Source organism: Falco peregrinus, unplaced genomic scaffold (assembly GCF_023634155.1).
Source record: "Falco peregrinus isolate bFalPer1 unplaced genomic scaffold, bFalPer1.pri scaffold_58, whole genome shotgun sequence".
NCBI lineage: Eukaryota > Metazoa > Chordata > Aves > Falconiformes > Falconidae > Falco > Falco peregrinus.
Window position 1 is genome coordinate 46,744 of NW_026599622.1, and position 20,145 is coordinate 66,888.

The 20,145-nt window shown below is 45.9% G+C and overlaps 1 protein-coding gene and 1 long non-coding RNA gene across 6 annotated transcripts; both read right to left on the minus strand.

Moving 5' to 3' along the window:
- Window positions 1–615: 615 nt before the first annotated feature.
- On the minus strand, window positions 616–7,104 carry LOC129783594 (ankyrin repeat domain-containing protein 26-like). Of its 5 annotated transcripts, XM_055793522.1 has the most exons (6): window positions 6,788–7,103; window positions 5,322–5,477; window positions 4,766–4,900; window positions 3,579–3,692; window positions 3,023–3,163; window positions 616–1,532 (listed from the first exon to the last, which is right to left on the minus strand). In XM_055793522.1, the coding sequence occupies exons 1-6, from the start codon at window positions 6,983–6,985 to the stop codon at window positions 1,515–1,517; spliced, it is 762 nt and encodes a 253-aa protein (XP_055649497.1). In that variant the 5' UTR covers window positions 6,986–7,103; the 3' UTR covers window positions 616–1,514. The 5 variants fall into 5 exon arrangements, with proteins under 5 accessions (XP_055649497.1, XP_055649498.1, XP_055649500.1 ...); XM_055793523.1 differs by lacking the exon at window positions 616–1,532 and having other exon boundaries at window positions 3,064–3,176; window positions 3,554–3,692; window positions 6,788–7,090; XM_055793525.1 differs by lacking the exons at window positions 616–1,532; window positions 3,579–3,692 and having other exon boundaries at window positions 3,065–3,176.
- A 562-nt stretch (window positions 7,105–7,666) lies between these two features.
- LOC129783599 (uncharacterized) lies at window positions 7,667–12,039 on the minus strand. The gene is made up of 4 exons (XR_008745377.1): window positions 11,867–12,039; window positions 9,504–9,687; window positions 8,895–9,041; window positions 7,667–7,741 (listed from the first exon to the last, which is right to left on the minus strand). It is a non-coding gene; the product is annotated as an uncharacterized LOC129783599 (long non-coding RNA).
- Window positions 12,040–20,145: the final 8,106 nt, after the last annotated feature.

Sequence of the window (20,145 nt, forward strand, 5' to 3'; positions counted from 1 at the left end):
GGGGGGGGGCCCGGGGCAGGGACGGAGGATCGGGGGGGGCCCCGGGGCAGGGACGGAGGATCGGGGGGTCGGGGGGGCCCGCGGGGCAGGGGGATCGGAGGGGCCCCCGGGGCAGGGGGATCGGGGGATCGGGGGGGGCCCCGGGGCAGGGACGGGGGATCGGGGGGGCCCCCGGGGCAGGGACGGGGGGTCGGGGCCCCGGGCAGCGGCCCGGTACGGCTGTCTACGGAGCGAACCACCAGAGGGCGGGAAGCCGAGCGCACAGGCTGCTCCTCAGCGCGGCAGCGGCGGGCAGCGCCTCCCTCAGCGGCGAGCGCGGCGGTTAAACGGCCGGCGGGCTCTGCTGGCGGGGGCGGGGTCTGCTCCGGCGCGTGTCCAGCGCGAGTGACGTCACTTCCTGCCCCGCGGTGCCCGGCGGCTCCTGCGCGGTGCCCGGCCGCGGCGCTGCCGAGCGGGGCCGGGGGGCAGCGAGAGGCGCGGCGGGTGGCGGCGGCGCTGCGCCCCCCGCAGAGCACTCGGGCCGCTGCCGGGAAGCCCGGGGGGTGCCGGCGTACCGGGCAGCAGCAGCTCCCCGCTGGCCCCGGTGGGGCCCGCGCTGCGAGCACGCTGGGGGGCTCGGGCGAGTCGGTTTTAAAAGCAAATGGCTCAAACTGGGAAAGCGCTTGTCGTTCAGGGCAAGGGCATCTCGTCAGGGAGTTACGGCCAAAACAGCTCTGCGAGCAGTTTGCCTCCTAGCTTGTTGAGCAGTCCTGCTTGTGTGCCATCGTTAGCCCTGGGCAAATGGATGCCAAAGGAACAAACAGCAAGGGTTAATACAGCGGGAGGGGGGCTGGGGGGGGCTGTAGGCACCATCTAGTTACCTGCCTTGCCATGACAGGGTCAGAAAGTTACTTTCCAGTAAATGTGGCCGAGCTGGCACTGCCACAAAAGAACACAAACGCGCACTGAGGGTATGGAAACGTGGTCCAGAAATCAAAAGACAGGTCACGCCTTTGGTGTAGATAAGTTGGGAACCATCCTCCTATTCTACTGCTGCGGTGATGCCGCTAGGTAGTTCAGCGTGGTGAAACCTTATTATAAGTACCATAAGGTTTTGGGGTGATGTCACAGTCCAGTATACCCTAGATGGTTTGACTCATGGAACACCTTGGCAGCACACTTCTTCCTCTTAGAAACTGTCTCTTGCCAATGAGTTTGTGAAAAACGGAGAGATGGGAAAGAAATCCTCAATCAGAGAGAGGGACACACTTCACTGTGATTAGCAGTGAAAATATTGATGACAACAGGACAGGAATCTGGTACCACTTTTTAGGGAGAAGATTCAGCCCTGTGAAATACCTTCTTTTTCTTCATCGCTAATAATGGTACAGCTCCTAAAACCTTCATTTTGCTTTCTGGAATGAGCCTTCACAGCTTTATCAAGCCTGTTCGCTCTGGCAGTGTTCTCGCCGACCAAAGTGGCTGATGTACAGTCACTTTCCTTAGCTGATCCTCAGTGTATTAGCAGCGTTCTGTTATTGTAGACGTGATCCCTAGAAGGAAAAGCTATAATAAATAATAATTTTAAAAAGACAGAAAAAAGACTTTTGTTGAAAACACAGCCAAGTAAATTCAGGTTGCAAAACCCGAATTCTATGAGTTTTGGGAAATGGCTATGAGCAGCAGCCATTTCAAGAGCACCTCTGTAATCAGTCTGACCATTTAATGGGGGAATGGAGAGCAAAATGCATTTTTTAATTGGGTGTATTTGTTTTCTTCCAAACATTAGAAGAAAGGCAGGAATTTATTTACAAGGTGGCAATACAGAGTAAACACAATCCATCTCTGTGCTCTTTCCAGGAGGAAGTATTTCTTCTCTAGTCCTTTTTCAAGTGCACGCATGCTCAGCCACAAAAACTTGGGTTTTTTACAGGTCATTCCCCAGCCAAGACCAGGAGACCCTACAGTTCCTGTGCAATGTCAAATGTTTCAGAATGGTATTAAACCCCCCCGTGATTACCCAGTTTTAGTTGGTAGGGACTTCGGTAGCTGCCTGGGCTGAAATTCAGTTTCAGGCTTGGAAGATAAGGGAGTGCTGATGGGTCCTGTGGATATAGTGTTAAGGGCACAACAGGAATTGTTTGTTTATTATTAGACAGAAAGGATGCGAAATTAAAAACTAGAATCTATCACCCAGAGCAACCTCAGAAGCACTTCTGGGAACTCTACTTCTGGGCCTCCATGACAAGGGAAAGACGGACTGAGTCAGCTACTAGTAAGCAACAAGTTACAGGTTTTTTTCCGTACCACCTCACACTGCATTGTGCCCTGGGAAGCAAAGACACCATTCCGAAAAGCAAACCCCCACCTGCCTCCTGCTCAACTCGTGCCCGAGACAGGCTTCAGGGGGTGACCTTGGGCAAGGCCAACTGCACAGAGCTGTTCCGAGTGATGGTGGCGTTACTCCCCTCTCTTCCGAGAGGGAATGCATCCGTCGGAGCCCGACGATGCTGCCACGGCCTCAAGCTGCAGCCAGGCCTGTGCTGGGCCTTCACTGCTCTCAGCCCTGACCCTCACCCATGGACGTGACGGCCCAGTAGGACTGCAGACCTGCCCATCCCTATGGACCGGCCTGGTGATCTGCACTCTTGGAGGACTCTGCTTACTGTCCCCAGAACTGTCCCCAGAACTCTTCTGCTCTTCTTGGTGAGGGCCTGTGGGGCTGATCCCTGGCCTGTGTGGTCACAGACCCTGCCAGCCTTGCTGTGGCTCTTGCTTTGCCCTTCCTCTGCAGGACAGCCTACCCCTGATGTGCCCTCGCAGATACTGCTGTGTACGTAACACTTCCGTCTTTACCCCTAAGAGCTACATCAGTATTACAGTCGCCTACTACTGTGACCATAGAAGGAACATCAAAAAACAGCCAAATAATTTCAGAAATACAGCCAAGAAAAAAAGTCAACAATATGAAAAGAAGTATAAAGAAAGAACAAAGGTTTCACAAGAAAAAACACCACAATAACCCAAACAAAGCAAAGCTCACCTTTGTTCTTAATCTGCCAATTTCATTGACCACTTCAGAATACCTGTTCTTCACTTCTCCCTGCAAATTAAGCTGGGACAGTCCCCCTCTCTCCTCATACACCCTTAGTTCCTTCGTAGCTCTGCTCAGCAGCCTCTTCAACCTGCACAGCAAACTAGTCATGAAAACAATGAAGCAAAGGAACAAAACTGGACTTTTTCACATACTCTCATGTAAACAGCACAGACACAGCTTGCTTCATCTTTAACGTGCTTGACACACCAGGAATTACCAGGAAAAACCAGTATTCCTGCGCCACATACACTTGGAGAGTCCAGATTTCACCTGAAAAGAGGAATGAAAGACTCCCTTTTTCCCAGGAGAACTGCAGGGCTACCTGCACCTGCAGTTGTTTTGGCAGCTAGTGAAAACTAGGGGCTGGTGTACAGAAGTACCTTGCAAGAACTAACACGAGGCCGGCATCTGCTCACAGTTAGGTACACCTATTTTTACACTAAAGTTTAATAAAACATGACTTCTACGCAGGGATACCTCTTCACCACGCTAAAAAGCCGTCCCTCTTACAGTCTTTCTGCAGATCGAGGTTTCTTTTCATTTCTTGGGCCAGACGTAGTTCAGCTGGGCGTTTCAACTCTACCAGCTTCTTCACTTCCTTTCTTTCACTCTCGCACTTTCAAAAGAGAAAAGAAAGATTTATCACACACACAGAGCACAGGAAAAATACCTACGTACAGTCTGTGCATCTAGCGCTCTCCACAGAGAAGCTGCCGGACGTCTCTATCCGTTAGCCACGTTCCACAGAATGCCACGGGACGGAATTCCTGAGGATATTCCATCCCTTCAGGTTTCACATCAAACAGACCAATACGTAACTACAGAAACAGATGCCCTCGCTGAAGCAAAGGCCATCCTCTTCTAGACATAACAGGTGGAAAAGATGCTGGAGAACACTTTTGGCAGTGCCTCTGCTCATAGTAGGGATTACGTAGGTATGCACTTCATGGGAGAACATGGATCCATCCAAAGCTTTCATGGGATCTTCCAGCAACCAGCAGGCAGGGGCTTGTGGAGGAATCTGATCTTTTGGAGTTCTTCAACATTTTATTCCCCTCGGCCATTACCTCCACCTCTTCTGTGTGGCCATTTACTTAGCCACATGCTGGTTTTCCTCCTCTTGGTGTTTTCTCAGCCACACCAGAGGAGAGCTGGCAGCTGTTTTGACTTTGTACTTCCATTTTCCCTCTACAGAAAAGGAGAAAAGGGGAAGGCTGTCCCTTGGCAACTGGCAGGCGCTGCTTGTTTCCCAAGCACTTGTTCATTTACCCAGCATTCCTTCAGTATGTTTTTCGGCAAGGCTTTTAAGCTCCCGCTACGCTGAAAACATACAGCAGCTCCTCCACACACGCACTGGAAACATCAAGCATTTTAAACCTGCCCAGAAACCAAGGGGTCAGAAGATGACCACACAAAATCCAAGGAAGAATTGGGAACTGTGGCCTTGCTCGATGTGCTCAACTGATAGCAAACCACACTGGGAACTCTTCCCAACAGAGCCACTCCAGAACTTACACAAGGATACCCATCTAGCTTTTATTTGCTTCCTCCATGACCCCCAAACGATAAGGTACTCGCAGCCTGAATGGCAGGGATAACAGAAAACAATGATACGTAAGAACCTGACCAGAAGGTGCATGTGGTTCTCCTGGGTATTGGCTCGGTGCCTGGAGAATTTTCTGGGCTCACCTGTTGCAACAGTTCAGCCTTCTCCTCGTCCAGCTGAGCAACGCGCTCTTCAAGGTGGGATCTTGACTTCAAGTGCTCCTCCCACGTGCTGTGCAAGTCCTTGGATGTCAGAGCCAGCATGTTCTGCTTCTGCGTCTGTGAAAGCAACAGTGGCAGAAGAAAAAGTAAGGTGGCCGGAAAAGACAAGAGCGCAGGAGAATGCAGTAACTTACACAGAAACAGGCCTAAGCTCTCCTCCACCCATCCAAGACCTATGGCCAAGGTTGGCGTGGAGTGTAAAACACACCTTAGGAACCATAACCAAGAACAGCAGCTGGAGCTGGTGGGAAGAAGGAATACTCTAGAAGCGACAGGATGAGGTTACAACTTTGGGGGATAAGATGACATGCACACACACACAGAATCACCCTACAGCTTTCCTGCAAAGCTCCTCTGGTTCCCTCTATACTTCAGTTTTCCTAAGAACACTGCATAAGGTGGTGCAAAAGGACAACATTCGCTCCTGCTTTCAACAGCTACACTCAGATTTATTCATATAGTTACAGACATTAACTACCTTAGTTTTCACCGTTTTTTCCAACTCCTTTTGCAAGCGCAGCTTGTCTCTCTCCAGGTCACTGTGGTAGCGCGTAGTAACTTCAAGTGAAGCTTCTGGCATAGATTGCTTTTTAAGTGCAGCAGCAAGCTCCTGCTGCAGTTGTCCAAACATGCCCTAACGAAACAGTTAAATTAGCATGAAGAAAGTTCTAAGAACACGAAATACGCCTTTAACTTATTTTGTTATACGGTTAGACCTGTCTAGATTGAACCCAAAAGTATGAAATTTTGCCTGCCACCAGCAGGCATCTGCACAGATGATGACCTCTCGTCATCTTTCTCAGCTGAGCACCTTTGACTATCAGCAGCTGTTCATGAGGATTCCTGTTTCCTAACACATAAAAAAGGCTCAGGTATTGTTCTTCCTTGAACAATACACAGGAACACACTGCAATCGGGTATTTTTTTCTAACAAAACCCAAAGAAATCTGTTGTGATCTAAGAGCCACAGTTTGACTGCAAATATTACTCTGGTGACTGAAGGCAGGACTTTGTGTTAGATTGTTCTTTCTTCTGTTTCTTCACTATACAAATACAATTAAATGAATACAAATATCTGAAAGCTCCTTTGAGATACACTTTAAGGGTATGTTGAATCACATCCTCTTGTAGTCTTCTTACTCAGCTCGTTTTAGAAATACTGATAGATTAGGTTTACAAAAATCTGGATAGCTCATATATATATATAGCTATATACATATACACACACACACTCTCTCACATGATCTTCAAAAGGAACCCATTATTTTGGTAGTAAGAATACAAAGCAAGTCACAGTTTACAATGATTGACAGTACTGCTGGAGTGTGGCTACACATCATAGAAGAGAAAGCTTAAGGTCACCGTCTGACATGAACTTTGAGGAACAGGCAGGCCCCTCAGAACCCTCAAAACACATACAGAAATCAACAGCTGGACATTACTAATACTCTTCAATCTTGATAGCAGCTTACAGAGAACCTCTTTTTTCCCCTCTATAGAAGCTTCATATAAATCTGTCCCCAACCACTTCACTTCTCTGTATCTTCATTTCTCAGCCCTCGTGTATTGGATGGTTCCTCCTTTTATACCACTCTCATTCATGTCATCAGTGCAATACTTACATCAAAACCATCAAATACTTTAGACTATTCTATAGGGCATAACATGGACTAAGGAAAATAGATGGAAAAAAGTTCTAGAGAAGAATCACCTTTCTTGATCAAAGCTTAGACTTGGGTACCTTTTTTCTGTTCTCTGCTTAGATCTGAGGACTAATATCCCCGTTGCCAAAACTTTCCGCAATTCCGAGGGAAACATAACAAACCAGAACAAATGAGTATTCTTTGGTCCCATGCATGTAACTTACACCGGATACATTGGAGGAACAAACTAATTTCAAGAACGGACAAACTTTAAATTGTTCTTTCTACGCATATACTTTACCTGTCTTTCTACTACGTCAGTCTCGTATTTAAAGACTTGTTCCCTTAAATCAGTACGCTTGGCATTTAAATCCTTGTTTCGCTCTTCTATTAGATAAACTTGCTTTTCTGTATCAGCTCTAAGTTTGTTGAAAATGTCATTAAACCGGTCCTGCCCATAATCCGCTATTTTTTCTTTCATGATCCTCTTGTTCTGCATCTCTTCCCATTGCTGATGGAGTAAAAAGGTTTTCACTCTGGAGCTGGGCCAATCGCTCCTGCAGGGACTCCTGTTTTATTACAAGTTTGCTTACTGGATCTTTCTCAAGTTGTCGAGCCTGATCACATTCCTTTGCCCGACACTGGCCTTGACTTAATTCTTTTTTGTCATTTCTAAAAGCAAAGCTTTTTCTCCGAGCATTTGCTTCAACTGGTGAAGCTCATTTTCTAGCCTGTTAGCTTTGCTTTTAGCTTTACACAGCTGCAGAGACAAGCTCTTGTTGGTTTCTTGCACGTCAGAGAGGTCACGATGGAGCTCGACTTGCAAGCAAAGGCATTCATCACGTTCTCTGGGAAATCTTCGTTCAGCATTGCTTTCTGATGACAAATGAAGTTCAAGTTCTTGAACTGCAGCGTTCAGGGAGGAACGCAATGACTCAATTTCTGTCTCTAGTCTGTCTTTGCTTTTGTTTGTCTGCTCAAGTTTGGAAGTCAGCACTGCAGATTCTCTCTTTACTAAGTCCAGCTCCGCGTTGAACTGAAAAAACATTTGTCTTAATGCTTCCTTGTGCAGTTTAAGTTCCTTTTTGAGAGCTTCATTTTTTTCTTTCAAGGTCTCATTTTCCTTTAAATATTTTCCTTGTTCCTCCTGGTGCCTAAGTCTTACTTGAGTGAGATCTAGCCTTAGCATAGCAATCTCATCTTGTAGTAACTGATTCTTGTACAACAGATCCTGTTCTCTATCAGTGCGGGATTCCTGAATGACAGGGAAAATGAATAAAGAGCCAATTGGGAAATGAATCTACAAAAAACCTGCAGCAATAAACTGCATTTTAACATTTCTAGTACCGAAGCATGACTTCAAAGATGAAGTTTCAGGCAATAAGCTACTCTGTGAACCCATGCACATGTACAACGTACGTACCCAACGGAAGTGCAACATAGCCTTAAAACCTAAATGAACATCCCAAATATACAGTTACGGTTTTTTCCCCCCTTAAACCAGCAACCAAAGCTTTTAAAATGACAGCGCTTTCTTGTATGTGCATGCCTTTATAATACTGCCTTTAAGGTTGAATTAGTTGTGCTACAGATCTGGTAAAAACAAGGCCAGAAAGGGTATTTTCCTTCTCAAATGTCTTCTGAACACTTATCCTTTTGTATTACTGAAAGTTAGCTATAAGACTCAATCACCCCCGGAATGCAATAGTCCTGTATATTTCCTCTTTATTGTATGTATAACTTTTTCCCACTTAAACACATTCACCCTACATTTATTGGGCAGCACAGCCAAGAACAAAAAGGCTTCAAGGCACTGCACATTCTTTAGGAAATTCAGTAAACTCTTTTCAAGATCTTTTTTAATACAGTGTTTATGATTGCTTTTTCTCCTCCAGTTACTCTTAACTCTTACAGAGAGTTGAATTCATTGCTGAGAGTCGATCATAAAATTTTAGTTATGTGGAGGTGGCAAAGAAAGGCATACTTGAAGTAAGTTCAATAAGGGAATAACTAATTAAAAAATAAAAGCAATGGAAACACAAACACTGTCAAACAACTTTCTTCCTGGTCAACCTTGCCATAGGTAGCTAGGTGTTTCACTGCTAGAAAGCCTAAAAAGCGATGACAAAATGTCTATGAAATGGAAAATAACAGATAGGTTAAGAAACGGTGTAAATAGTGTCTTCTATTAGCTTCCGACTTGCACAAGTAATTCAGGTACATACAGGAGTGATGCTGCTTTCCAGAACTTTTAGACATAAGAGAAAACAAGAAAGGTATTTACCCAGATAAGTTACACTGGTAAACAGTAAATAAACATCAAGAAACAGAAAAAGTTATGTAAGATTTATTATGACTTTAAAACAAACATGGTGAAATGTAATTTATTAGAAAAAAAATCTGCTTACCTCTGATTTTTTTCCTATAGATCTTCTTGTCTCTTCTTCTAGTTCCTTTTGTCTCCCAAGGTGGTTGTTCAAAATTCCTTCTTGAAGGGCTCTGGCCCTCTTTTCCTGAGAGCGCTGTCTCTGTGTTTCATCACGTTCCTCTTCAACCTACAGTAATACAATAAAACTGCTTGCATCTTAAGAAAAAACAGAGCTAGCAATACATCTTCCCATTCTCCCTTGCATACTTGAAAACATTTTTGATTCCCCACCGTTATGATAATCCACCTATAAATAAATAAATTTAAATTTTCTTATGAAAATTTAAGAAGGCGAAATACAGGATGTTTTGTAGTAATTCAAAAAAAGGTCAGGCTTTGCCTGAAATACAAATGAAACCTAAATTTTGAAAAAGGAAAAAAGGAATAATAAACTGCAAAGCAAAAAAAAAAAAAAAAAAAAACGAACAGCCCAATTGTGAACCAAATGTACTCTACTGTCCTCAAAATTTGACAACTGTTATCCAACGCCTCTTCCGTGAACAAAGCGCCTCCTTCTCTAGGCATACTGGAATACAATTGAAAAGAAGCAGAAAATAAGACAAAGGGTTTAATTCATTATTTAATAGACCTGTTTCAAGAGCTTTCTCAGTGTTCTTAACTCCATTTCTAAATTCCTAGACTGTAACTCAAGTTTCTGTTTCTCCTCCATCTCTTTACAACATTGATCTTCTTTCCTTCGGAGGTCTTCTCTCCTTTTCTCACACAGCACTTCTACTCTGAGCCTCTTTTCTTCTTCTTGTTTCAAAGAAGATCTGGGATTTAACGGAGTATTTGAGAAATAAAAGCACTGATATAAAAGTAGATATTCCACATGATGAACTTGCAGAGACAACTCAAACCATAAAAAATGTTAAACGTTTTCAGAGTTCATATTTTTACTGTACTTTTCAACTTTTTAAAGAATTCTAACTTCATTCCATTGTGCATGGTATCAGTTGTACAAGATACAGAAAAAAAACGTTGAGTGATTTATCAGTTATTTTTAAATTTGTATAGGGAAACTCACACCAGTGTGCACACTTCTATAATAAAATTTAAAAAATCCATCTTCATATTACAGCCATTTTGCTGAAAAAGGAGTTTGTGGTCTCATCAGATCAAAGCATCGTAAACTTTTACTATGGTTAGTATACATTTTCTTAGTATACTGAGCAGTGCCTACACATTACGGATTCAGTGACCAGAAGCAATACTGGTGAATCAGCACGCCACTTACCTATGGCAGACCCAACAATTTTTCAGCAAGCCTTCTGTAAGTCTAAAACAACTGCTGACCACAGGCAGGACAAGCAGCTTCCGTTTACTCCAGAAGGATGTCAGTGTTCAAAACCAGATTCAGAAATGCATGGGGTTTAAGCTGAATACGATTAAAAACAGTTTTAAACCCCAGTCGGATCTACCTCTGGGAGAAACTACAGCAATTTCATTTTGAAGCTGACTTACAAGGAAAGCCTTATGGAAGGTCAGCTTCTTTACCAACTGAAACAATCAGCAATAAGCACTGACATGGTAAAAAACGGTCCATGGTGTGCCCACGGTACCCAAACAAGCAAGCAGCTTTGTGTTTGATCATTATTTTGACTATTTTTTCCCATATACTCACAACAGTCAACAAGAAAAAAAAAAAAAAAAATCAAGTGTCAGCGTAAGGGAAGAACTGCCAATTGAAAGCCTGCTTTAGAAATTCTGCAAAACAAGAATCAACCACCACTAAAATTACTTGAAAGACTGACAGAAACATTTGTATTTGAATGGCGTATATTGCAAGGAAAAAGCTTTACAGGTAATTTCTAGGGTAATTTCGCAAAAAGTGTAACTTTTAAAGTATAAATTTAACGCTGCTTGGAGAATTCACTTAGAATGAAAATACTACTTCTTTATACTTGACAGATGCTTGAGGATTTTGAACACCTGCTGAAGTCAAACCCAGGCCAAGCTGGGACCGGCCTCGTCTTCCTCGTACTCCCCTCCCCCGCGCTGGGAGGCCCAACTCCCCCAGGCCCAGCTCCCGCAGCCTCCCCTCACAGGGCTGGTGCTCCTGCCCCCGCGCCAGCCCGGCATCTCCCTGCCGACCTCACACGGGCTGGGCAAGATCTCCTGGGCTGGGCGGCCAAAAACCGGACCCCGGGCTCGAGACACAGCTCAGCAAGCCCTGAGGAGGGGTGGGCACTCACTGCCCCCAGTGCCCTGGCACTGCTGCCCCCCAGACAGCCCAGGCCGCTGCGGGCCGCCCCAGCTGCCAGCTCACGGTGGCTCCTGCTGAGCTCGCGCTCTGCCTGGGCCGCCTGGCCCTGCTGGGCCAGCTCCCCAGCCACGCCATCCCACCGGGGATCACCACGAGGAGATCTCCCCTCCCAGGCCAGGGCTCTGCAGTTGTCCTTGCTCAACTGCCTACGGTGCCTGCTGGCCACCCCTGTCGGACGTGATGTCAACAGCGATGAGAAACCTCACGCCTCCGGGTCTAGCTCAGGAGTGTGGGGAAAGGGGCAATCCCAAACTTGACCTTTCCAACAAACAAACAGGTAAGCAAACAAATGCTCTAAGCTCTGCTTTGACTTGCACTGGGTGGAGTTACCAGAAATCCTAGTATTATAGGCCAACTGAAGCTGCGAGGACAAAATGAAAAAAAAACCTACACCCAACCACCTCGCAAATCTCTCTTATAAATCTGATTTCCCCGTACACACTCTCTTGCTCTTTTCTTGCTAGAAAACAAAGTTAGAACAACATCCAGAAGACTGTACATGGAGCTGGTATCCGGACGTTTTTCCCCTCTCACATTATGTACTTCATAGCATAACTGGCCCACGGGATTCAAAAAACCCAAACCCAAAAGACTGGGAACTTCTCATCCTGTTGCCTGCACCATCAGTGTCTTTCGGAACAAAACCACTGACAAGATAATACATTATCAGACCACAATTTACATACCTAAGGCTTTGGATACCCCTTTTCCATTCCGCTTCTTGGTGAGCCGACACGGATTTCAAATCTTGAGTCTTCTCCGCTCTGAACTGTGACTCCTCCCTTTCATCTTCCAATTTCCTTACTTCTCTTGAGAGCGCTTTATACCGATTTTTCTGACGTTCTATTCTCTGTTCATATTCAAGAAGCATGTTTTGCATTTTCAACAAAGTAGCAGAACCTGTTTTGAGACAGAAAAGACACAAAGCTGCACAAATACTGCCCAATGTATAAGCTGTTCAATGCTTTGCTGTATTAGGTGCAGGTGGCAGGTTAGTGGGAAGGTCCCTGTGAGAAGAAGCCAGGGGTCGCCCCGTGCTGGACATGGACGGTTTCGATGGACCCACCGCAGGGCACAGCTGAGCCTCTCAGCCGTGCTGGCAGCTCCTCAGGAAAAACAAATGTAGGAAAGGGCGAAACCACCACACGGGCAGAGAAGGGGAAAAGCATGTGAAAACCAGCCCCGCAAACGAACACCCAGGTCAGCGAAGGAGGAGGGAGAGGTGCTGCTCCAGGTGCCAGAGCAGAGATTCCCCTGCAGCCCCGGAGAGAACCATGCTGGAGCAGATACCCACAGCGCAGTGCTGCGGAGGACCCCGCGCCAGAGCAGGCGGATCCTTCCCGAAGGACCTGCGACCCATGGAGGGCCCAGGCTGGAGGAGATTTTCCCCAAAGGACTGCAGCCTGGGGGAGGACTCACACTGGAGCAGGGAAAAGGGACGAGGAAGGAGCAGCAGAGAAACTGCTACGTCCCGACTGCCGACCGCAGCCTCCCCGCGCTGCCTGGGGAGGTGGCAGGGAAGGAGCGCAGCAGAGCTTGAGCAGGGGGGGTGCCGACGTGTCCTTCTCAGGTTTGGGGTCTTTGTTTCTCACTATCCAAATGTATTTTAATCGGTGGAGTCTGTTTTGCCAGTGACAGTCACTGGGAAGTGACAGCCCTGCCTTCACACTGACCCACCAGCTTTTTCGCCCCGTTTTGTCAAGGAGGGGCAGTGGCAGCACTGGGGGGGGGAGTTTGGCCTTCGGCCAAGGTTAACACTTGCCTAATGAAATTTTAGCATAGTTTAAGAGCCCTAGTAAGTGATGCTTATGTTTATATAATGCCTTGTGCATATACGCAAGCATCTTATGACAGTTGAAATTTGTTACATATATGTACTTACTATTTTTAAGCAAAGCCATTATTTTGCTGTACTCTTTGTCATTAGCTGTTGAGGGGGGTGCTGGTTGTGGCTGGGATAGTGTTAATTTTCTTCGCAGTCGCTGGTACGGGGCCATGTTTTACAGTTGTGCCGCAAACAGGGTTGGTAGCACGGGGATGTGTTCCTTATGGCCCAGCAGCGCCCACACAGAGCCAAGGCCTTTCCTGCTCCTCACCCCACCCCACCAGCGAGCAGGCTGGGGGTACGCAAGGAGCCGGGCCGGGACACGGCTGGGACAGCTGACCCCAGCTGACCCAAGGGATGTGCCATGCCACGCGGCATCATGCTCAGCATATAAAGCTGGGGGAGGACGAAGGAAGGGAGGGACATCCAGAGTGACGGCACTTTGTCTTCCCAAGTATTTGTTATGCGTGACGGAGCCCTGCTGTCCTGGAGATGGCTGAACACCCGCCTGCCCATGGGACGTGCTGGATGAATTCCTTGCTTTGCTTTGCGTGCGTGCGTGGCTTTTGCTATTAAACTGTTTTCATGCCGACCCATGAGTTTTCTCACTTTTCCCTTTCCGATGCTCTCCCCCACCCCACTGGGGTGGAACAAGTGAGTGGCTGTGTGGTGCTTAGGTGTTTAGGTGTGGCTGGGCTTAAACCACATCAAGGGGATATAAAGAAGAAAAAGCTCTTGCTGACTTTTGATGACCGCATTAGAAGGAGCTGAACTGTACTTTGCAAGAAACTGCTTCTCCAGCTCTGACTAGACAGAGAACCAATGATAACGTAAGGCACATCGGCTGGTAATGCAGGCAACATCTCAGGTTAGGTGACAGTTTCACAGCTTTTGAGGGGGATCTCTAGTCACACAGAGATACTATATCAAAATATGAAATTAAAATACTTAGGAGTGCCTACAAAGAAATCATGTTTTAAGGGGAACTTGTAACAGCTGAAGACAGAGACTTGAAAACATACCCGTATGAACCACGCTAAGCTCTTCCAACAGCAGCATAGTCTCCTTGTAGGCTGAAGCTTCTAACCGGACATCCTCTGAAGTTGGGTCAGATGAGTGAGTTAAACCAGGGCCATCAGTTACTTCCATTGGTATGCTGACCTACAAAAAATACAGTACTTTCTGTAATTCCACTGTCTAGTATTACAGACCATTACAAATGCAGGAATGATTCATTCTCTCCCTCACAGCCCACAGATTTGTCTCAAATACAATAAAGCTGCGTACCAGCAGCAATTTGTACATCTGGTTGATCACTACATAAACACTGCTCCCATCGAAGTGATTAAAAGCTGATAGAGACTGTTTACCAAGAAACTAGTTTTACAGTACCTCGTTCCTTTCACTCCTGGTTGTTGCTGCAGGTCTAGAAAACAGAAATATATTTCAGTACTGAAATGCTTACTTTGCATTATGAATAATACCTACCGTAGCTTTGAAAACTTAACTGCAGAACTGAATTAAACTAAAATCTGGTATAGTAACTTTGCTAGATATAGTTCAAGACTGAAACAATTATTGTGTGCTATTAATGTCTACTGGAAGGCTAATTTTTCCGCAAGATATTAAGCAAATAGTTGAAATAACTGTTCCCTAAACTTCACGCAAAGTGACAGAAATCTTACAGCTACAGACATGGAGCTATACGGTTACGTGCATTCCCTGTTTAATACCAGGGGTTCAGCTCCCTTCAGTAATGAGAATCCTTCTCCTACAGGTCAAAGAACTGTAATTTTGGATTCTCTGGTGTCCTGCGTCTGGCTGGGATGCAGTTTGTTTTCTTCACAGCAGCCCACGCAGCGCTGTGTGTTAGATTTCTGACCAAAACAGTGTTGCTAACACACCAGATTTTTAGCTAGGGCTGAACAGTGTCAACAACTTCTCTTTCGCACTTTGCCACAACCCACACAAGTAAGTTCAGGGTGGGCAAGAAGTCAGGAGGGAACAGCTGCAAGAGAAAAGGTGGAGCGGGGAGCAGGGCAAAAAATCCTGAGTACCTGCAGTGAAAAAAACTGAGATACCTCACCCGTTTTAAACACATGAAATACTTCTATGCCTGTGCACACACTCATGTAATTAATCAGAATTTGTGCACGTGACCTCATTGTTGACTTGGCCAGCATGTTCAAAAGCACTCTAAACAAAAGTGAAGTGTTTGTCAACACAAAGCGCATCAGGTAGTCACAGGAAAGAACAAGAAAGAACATCAGGTGGTCACATGAAAGAACAAGAATCTTCATAGGCGTCAGGTTTACAAAAAACCTAAACACACAACAAAAACCCAAACTAGCCTCTAGCTCTCAGGCCAATTTTTATCATTAAGTAAGTTTTATTTTCAACATTCCTTATATGCATACCTTCCTTCATCCTCAGATGTTTCACTGGAAGTGCTCTCGTCCGGTACTTGACCGTGATTGCCACTGGAAGAGCTCATCTGCTGATGAGCCTTCTGCTTTGAAGGCTGTCTTTTACTTTTCTTTGCACCTTTGGCATTCAGGGCAATTTTACTGCATTACACAGAAAGAAAGAAAAAAAATCACCAAGTGAATAGGTTTATAAAAAATATTTCTGTGAAACAGACATACTTAAGATGATGTCCAGAAACAACCGAGACAAAAAATATCTATGATAAAATCACAGACTTGACTGTAAAGATCGTGGAATATGCCCAAGTATTTAAAACCCTTCCCCTAGGAGTGAGGGGGACACGTGGAATCTGAGCTAGATCCAGGTTAAGCTGGACTATATCCAATAGCCACGGTACAGAAAGCACCTAGAGCAGAGATTCCTTTGAAGGACAGACAGAAAAAGCTCCTGCTTAGGTCTGCATAAAAATACGTGTGCCTTCTTTAGACTTTTGAGATTGGTTTGGTAATATCATCTTTTCCCCTCTCCTGACAAAGGGCATATTAACTTAATGAAAAGGAAAACACCAACTGCACGGAGATCACTAAAATCACCTAGAAAAGGGAGCAGTAGCAAACCCCAAGTTCCTACTTTTCTTTTCTAGGTGGCCTTTTCCTACAAAAATAACTGCTTTTTCCAGTCTTCAGTTCTGGTTTTGAAGATGCATTTTACCTCAGTGTTGACATGGAAATCACAGGAATTTAGGTGGGGGTTTTCTTTTGGTTTCCCCTTTTCTTTTTTTAGAGCAGGCCATAAATTTGAACCTCCATCGTGCGCTTCATTTTGTCAAAAAAGAATTTTTCTTCATTTTTTGAGAAGCAGTGGACTACTCACTATGGCTTTCACCACTGAGGAAACTACTTCAACTACCACAGTATCAGAAAACCTAAGACACTTACATAGCACTACATATAAGAGCTAGAGATTATCTCCTTAGCTTACCCTTTCATTGGCACTTTAATCAATTTTGAGCTCTCCCCAGATGAAAAACTTTTTGTCTTTTTCTTCTATCGTGTTTTCATTCTCCATTTTCAAACAGTCATTCTTCCTTACAGTAATCTTTTGTTTCATTTGCCGATTAGTGATGTTAATTAATTTATCCACACATTCCTGTTTTGCCACGGTCTGCACTTTTGAACATCTTTGTTTGCTTTTTTCCTTCTTAACCTATAAAAACAAAGTTAAGCTTCACGTATTTCTAGAAGACAGAAACACCACATCCAAGATTGATTAATTCAGGGTTTACCCCTGAAATAATATAAAATTATTTTTTTTAATTCATAGAGAAGCATTTTCACAAAATTACACTACAAAGTGTATTATGCCATTGAAAGTACTTTGAATTCACTCATCATGCAAGACATAACAAAAATACGGCCCTTAGAAAGAAAACAATAGTGTCTCTTAAAACAGGAACAACAAAAAAGTGAAAACATTACTGATGGACAAAGCGTTAGGAGGACTGCACAATGTTCGTTGTAACACCACCAGAAAAAAATCAAGTGGATCTGCGAACAAGGAGAGGAAAGAAAAAAAGATCCCAAACCCACAAACACAACTGGTTTCACAGGAAAGAGGAATTTTAGTGAAAGGCAATGAAGACACACCACGCAGATAGCACAGCACATGAATTAGTAGTCAGGACCCTGTTTAGAAGCTATTTTCATTCTTTGATTCAGAATCAGAACTGATATAATTGTATGGATTTCTTTTTATGGCAATGAAGTGATAACTACTTGCACTGGAACCAAGTGCCACCTATTGTTAAACTGGAACAATAATGCATTCCGTTTTCCAAAAATGGGGAAAAAAGACAACTCTCCACTGCCCTCTTTATTCACAAGTCACCTATTCCCATTAGAACAAACCCCAGTTTGTAGGAAGCATCTTCCCGTCGTGACCAATAGCTCAAGTGAACAGGAAATACTCTGCCTGGCTCCAGAAGGCTGCAGGTCTCCCCAGGCTCTTTTACACACGCTCCATCGCTGCTATCGCTTCAGCAGCGGCTTTACCTCCCAACAGAGACTTCCTTAAAAACATGTTCTGACTTTCCTGAACAGCGGATTGTATCTCACAGTTTCGTTGATTTGCACAGCAGAATCCTGCAGTTTCCGTTGAAGCTAACGAAGACCGTGTGCTTTCAAACCCAAGCACATTCAGCACCTCCACCATAACTCTGAATTAGAGCTATTGCCTAAACCACTACAGGCTGCACACGCTGCCCGTGCCACCCTGGCTAGCTCAGCCCTGTTTTACCGATTCATCCAGGCACTTGCATCAGTGCCTCTGACTTGGTGAATTTACACATGAGAAACCAGGCCTTTCTGACCAACACCCATGCTCTTTAACTGCACCGGTTATTTTTAAATTAATGACACATTACTAATTAAAGTGACCAAGACAAGTCAGAACTACAGCTCGGTTGCAGTCAAAATCACATGCGCCGCAGATTTTCCCTGAATTTCTTCACAGCATCACCTATGATTGCTGTTGTCAAATACATGACAGCTGCTTTCTTTTCTTTACCTGCAGAAAGCTTGGCACAACACGTACAATATTGTACAACATACAGCTCCAGCTGACAGTCAGACCAGAATGGCCTTCCTGCAGTGCAGGCGGGCTGCGTATCTCCAGTAGCACCCACAGCCCCAGCCTGCACTGCTTTAGAGACAGCAAAGATCCGCGCTGATGAGAAACGCTCTCATGCACATGGCATTTCACCTTGTCCACGGATGTGAAACACGGGTTGCTTCACGAAATTTAATTGTATGGTTTCGTTCCAAGGCAAAACAGACTGTCCAACAACTTGTGACTTACACTAAAAACCATAAATCTTCACCTTCCATATGAACGGCTACATGCCAGGATATGTACTGCTGATGAGTTTTTCCGCATGTTGCTGGGGAGCAATACCTGCACGTGTTCATCATCCACCTCTACTGGGATTCCCTCTAGCTGGGTACGTTGCATCTCAGGGTTGTATGGAGGGGATTACCTCCAAGCAGCGGGACAGATCACCCCTGTCGCTCCTAAACTGCCTCTGCTGAGCATCTCGGTGCCTCCCACAGTGGTGGCTTGCTCAGGAAGAGGTGGCCTGTGATGGCTCCTCTCCAGTGCACATGCCCACAGGACCACCGAGCAAAGGACTATCCCACACCATCCTCCCCCTCTCTGAGAAAGAAAGCACGTACCTATCTATGGCTGATCTCCCTTCTGAAGCAGTACAGCTCAGCTGAGACCTCAGACTGCTTTTCTGCAGCACCTGGGATTCTTACCAACACTGTCTCCATGGACTCTACCCGGACTCAGTTTTGTGCAGAGGAGGTGTTTACTGCCGCATGCGCAACAGCAACGGCAAGGGCAGGCAGCGCAGCGATCTCCTGTTACCGAACGTGCTGCTCTGGGACTCCCAAACAGGCGGTCAGTTATAGCCCTGGCAAAGTTCTCCAGCAAAGCCACCCCCGATTTGTACCCACCTCAGCTGTACAAACACGGTGTAACCAGACGCGCAGCGGCTCTTTACCTCCAGCACTGTATGTCCCTTTCCTTCCCATGTCACCACCACCTGCAAAAGCGCTCACGGAAATGAGCAAACCCCACCCGCCAGAAAGAGGCAGGGCTTTCAAAGGGAAGGAGGGTATTCAATGGAAGCTGCAGATGTGCCCTGCCTGGAGAAGGCACCACTGGCAACCCCTCCTCTGTGAGAGCTGGGGAGATGCAGAGGGGGAGGAAGGCAGGCGTCGGGGAGGAACTAGAAGCCCTGGTTTGCTACTGCTGCAGTAGCCCTGGCTGTGGGGACAATAGAGCTCGCCATGAAATGACGATCAACCAAAATATTTCAGAGGGGCACAGCAGGGAGCACAAGCTGCTGGGCGTCAGCAAAGGGCTGTGCTCAGCTTCTCTGCGGCACGTTGTCATAGGCAAGGTGAACACGAAGCACAGGGAGGATCTGCAGTTCTACCTGCCTTGCAGGGGCTTGGCCTGAGCTCCCCCTTTGCAAACCAAGTCACCCTCCCACCACACCGCACAACCTCTGCTTCATGTACGTCCCAGCAACTGGGGTACCACATGCAGAGAAATCTGAGAGGTCCCCCCTGGTCACAGCTCTAGTCATCACTGGTTCCAACAACTTCTGATGCTCAGGGTGTCCCCTGCGCCAGGGGTCCTCCCTCCAGGCGCCCCTCCTCCTCTCCATTTGCCCTGGAGTAGACAACATCACACCCATCCTGGGGAGATTTAAGCCCCAAAGAGCTCAGAACTGCCTGAAGCCAGCACAAAAGCCTATCTTCTCTCTGAGAGTTGCAATGTCCTTACACCCTCCCTGTCCTTCCCGTCTCGATCAGAAACCAAACAGGGGAAGCGGTGCACGCAGATACACAGAGAATACTGAATGGGACACACTGGCTCCTCTTCCAACTCCTTTATTGTCTCAAAGGTGTTTTCATTCTGTTGGAGGAAAAAGAGAGAAGTATGTAGAGTCCCCAGGTTTATCCCTGGTAAGCACTTTCACATGTTCATTTAGTAAGGCAGATTAGATTGATTCCTCAGAGATTTTTATTTGGGGGGGGGGGGGGGAGGGCGGGGGAGGAGGGGATTATAATGAACTCATTCAGTTTTTAAATCAGGCTTAGGAGCCACAACTCACTGGCTACGAATACATGTACACACATGCGT

Bases quoted from the DNA above. Each gene is read 5' to 3' on its own strand.
- LOC129783594 (XM_055793522.1), bottom strand. From the start codon at position 6,985: ATGCAGAACAAGAGGATCATGAAAGAAAAAATAGCGGATTATGGGCAG. The intron at 4,901-5,321 runs GTAGTTAATGTC...TTGCTTTCACAG, and splicing joins AAAAAACGGTGAAAACTAAG to ACGCAGAAGCAGAACATGCT. The intron at 3,693-4,765 runs GTGAGCCCAGAA...CTCTTTTGAAAG, and splicing joins AGGCTGAACTGTTGCAACAG to TGCGAGAGTGAAAGAAAGGA.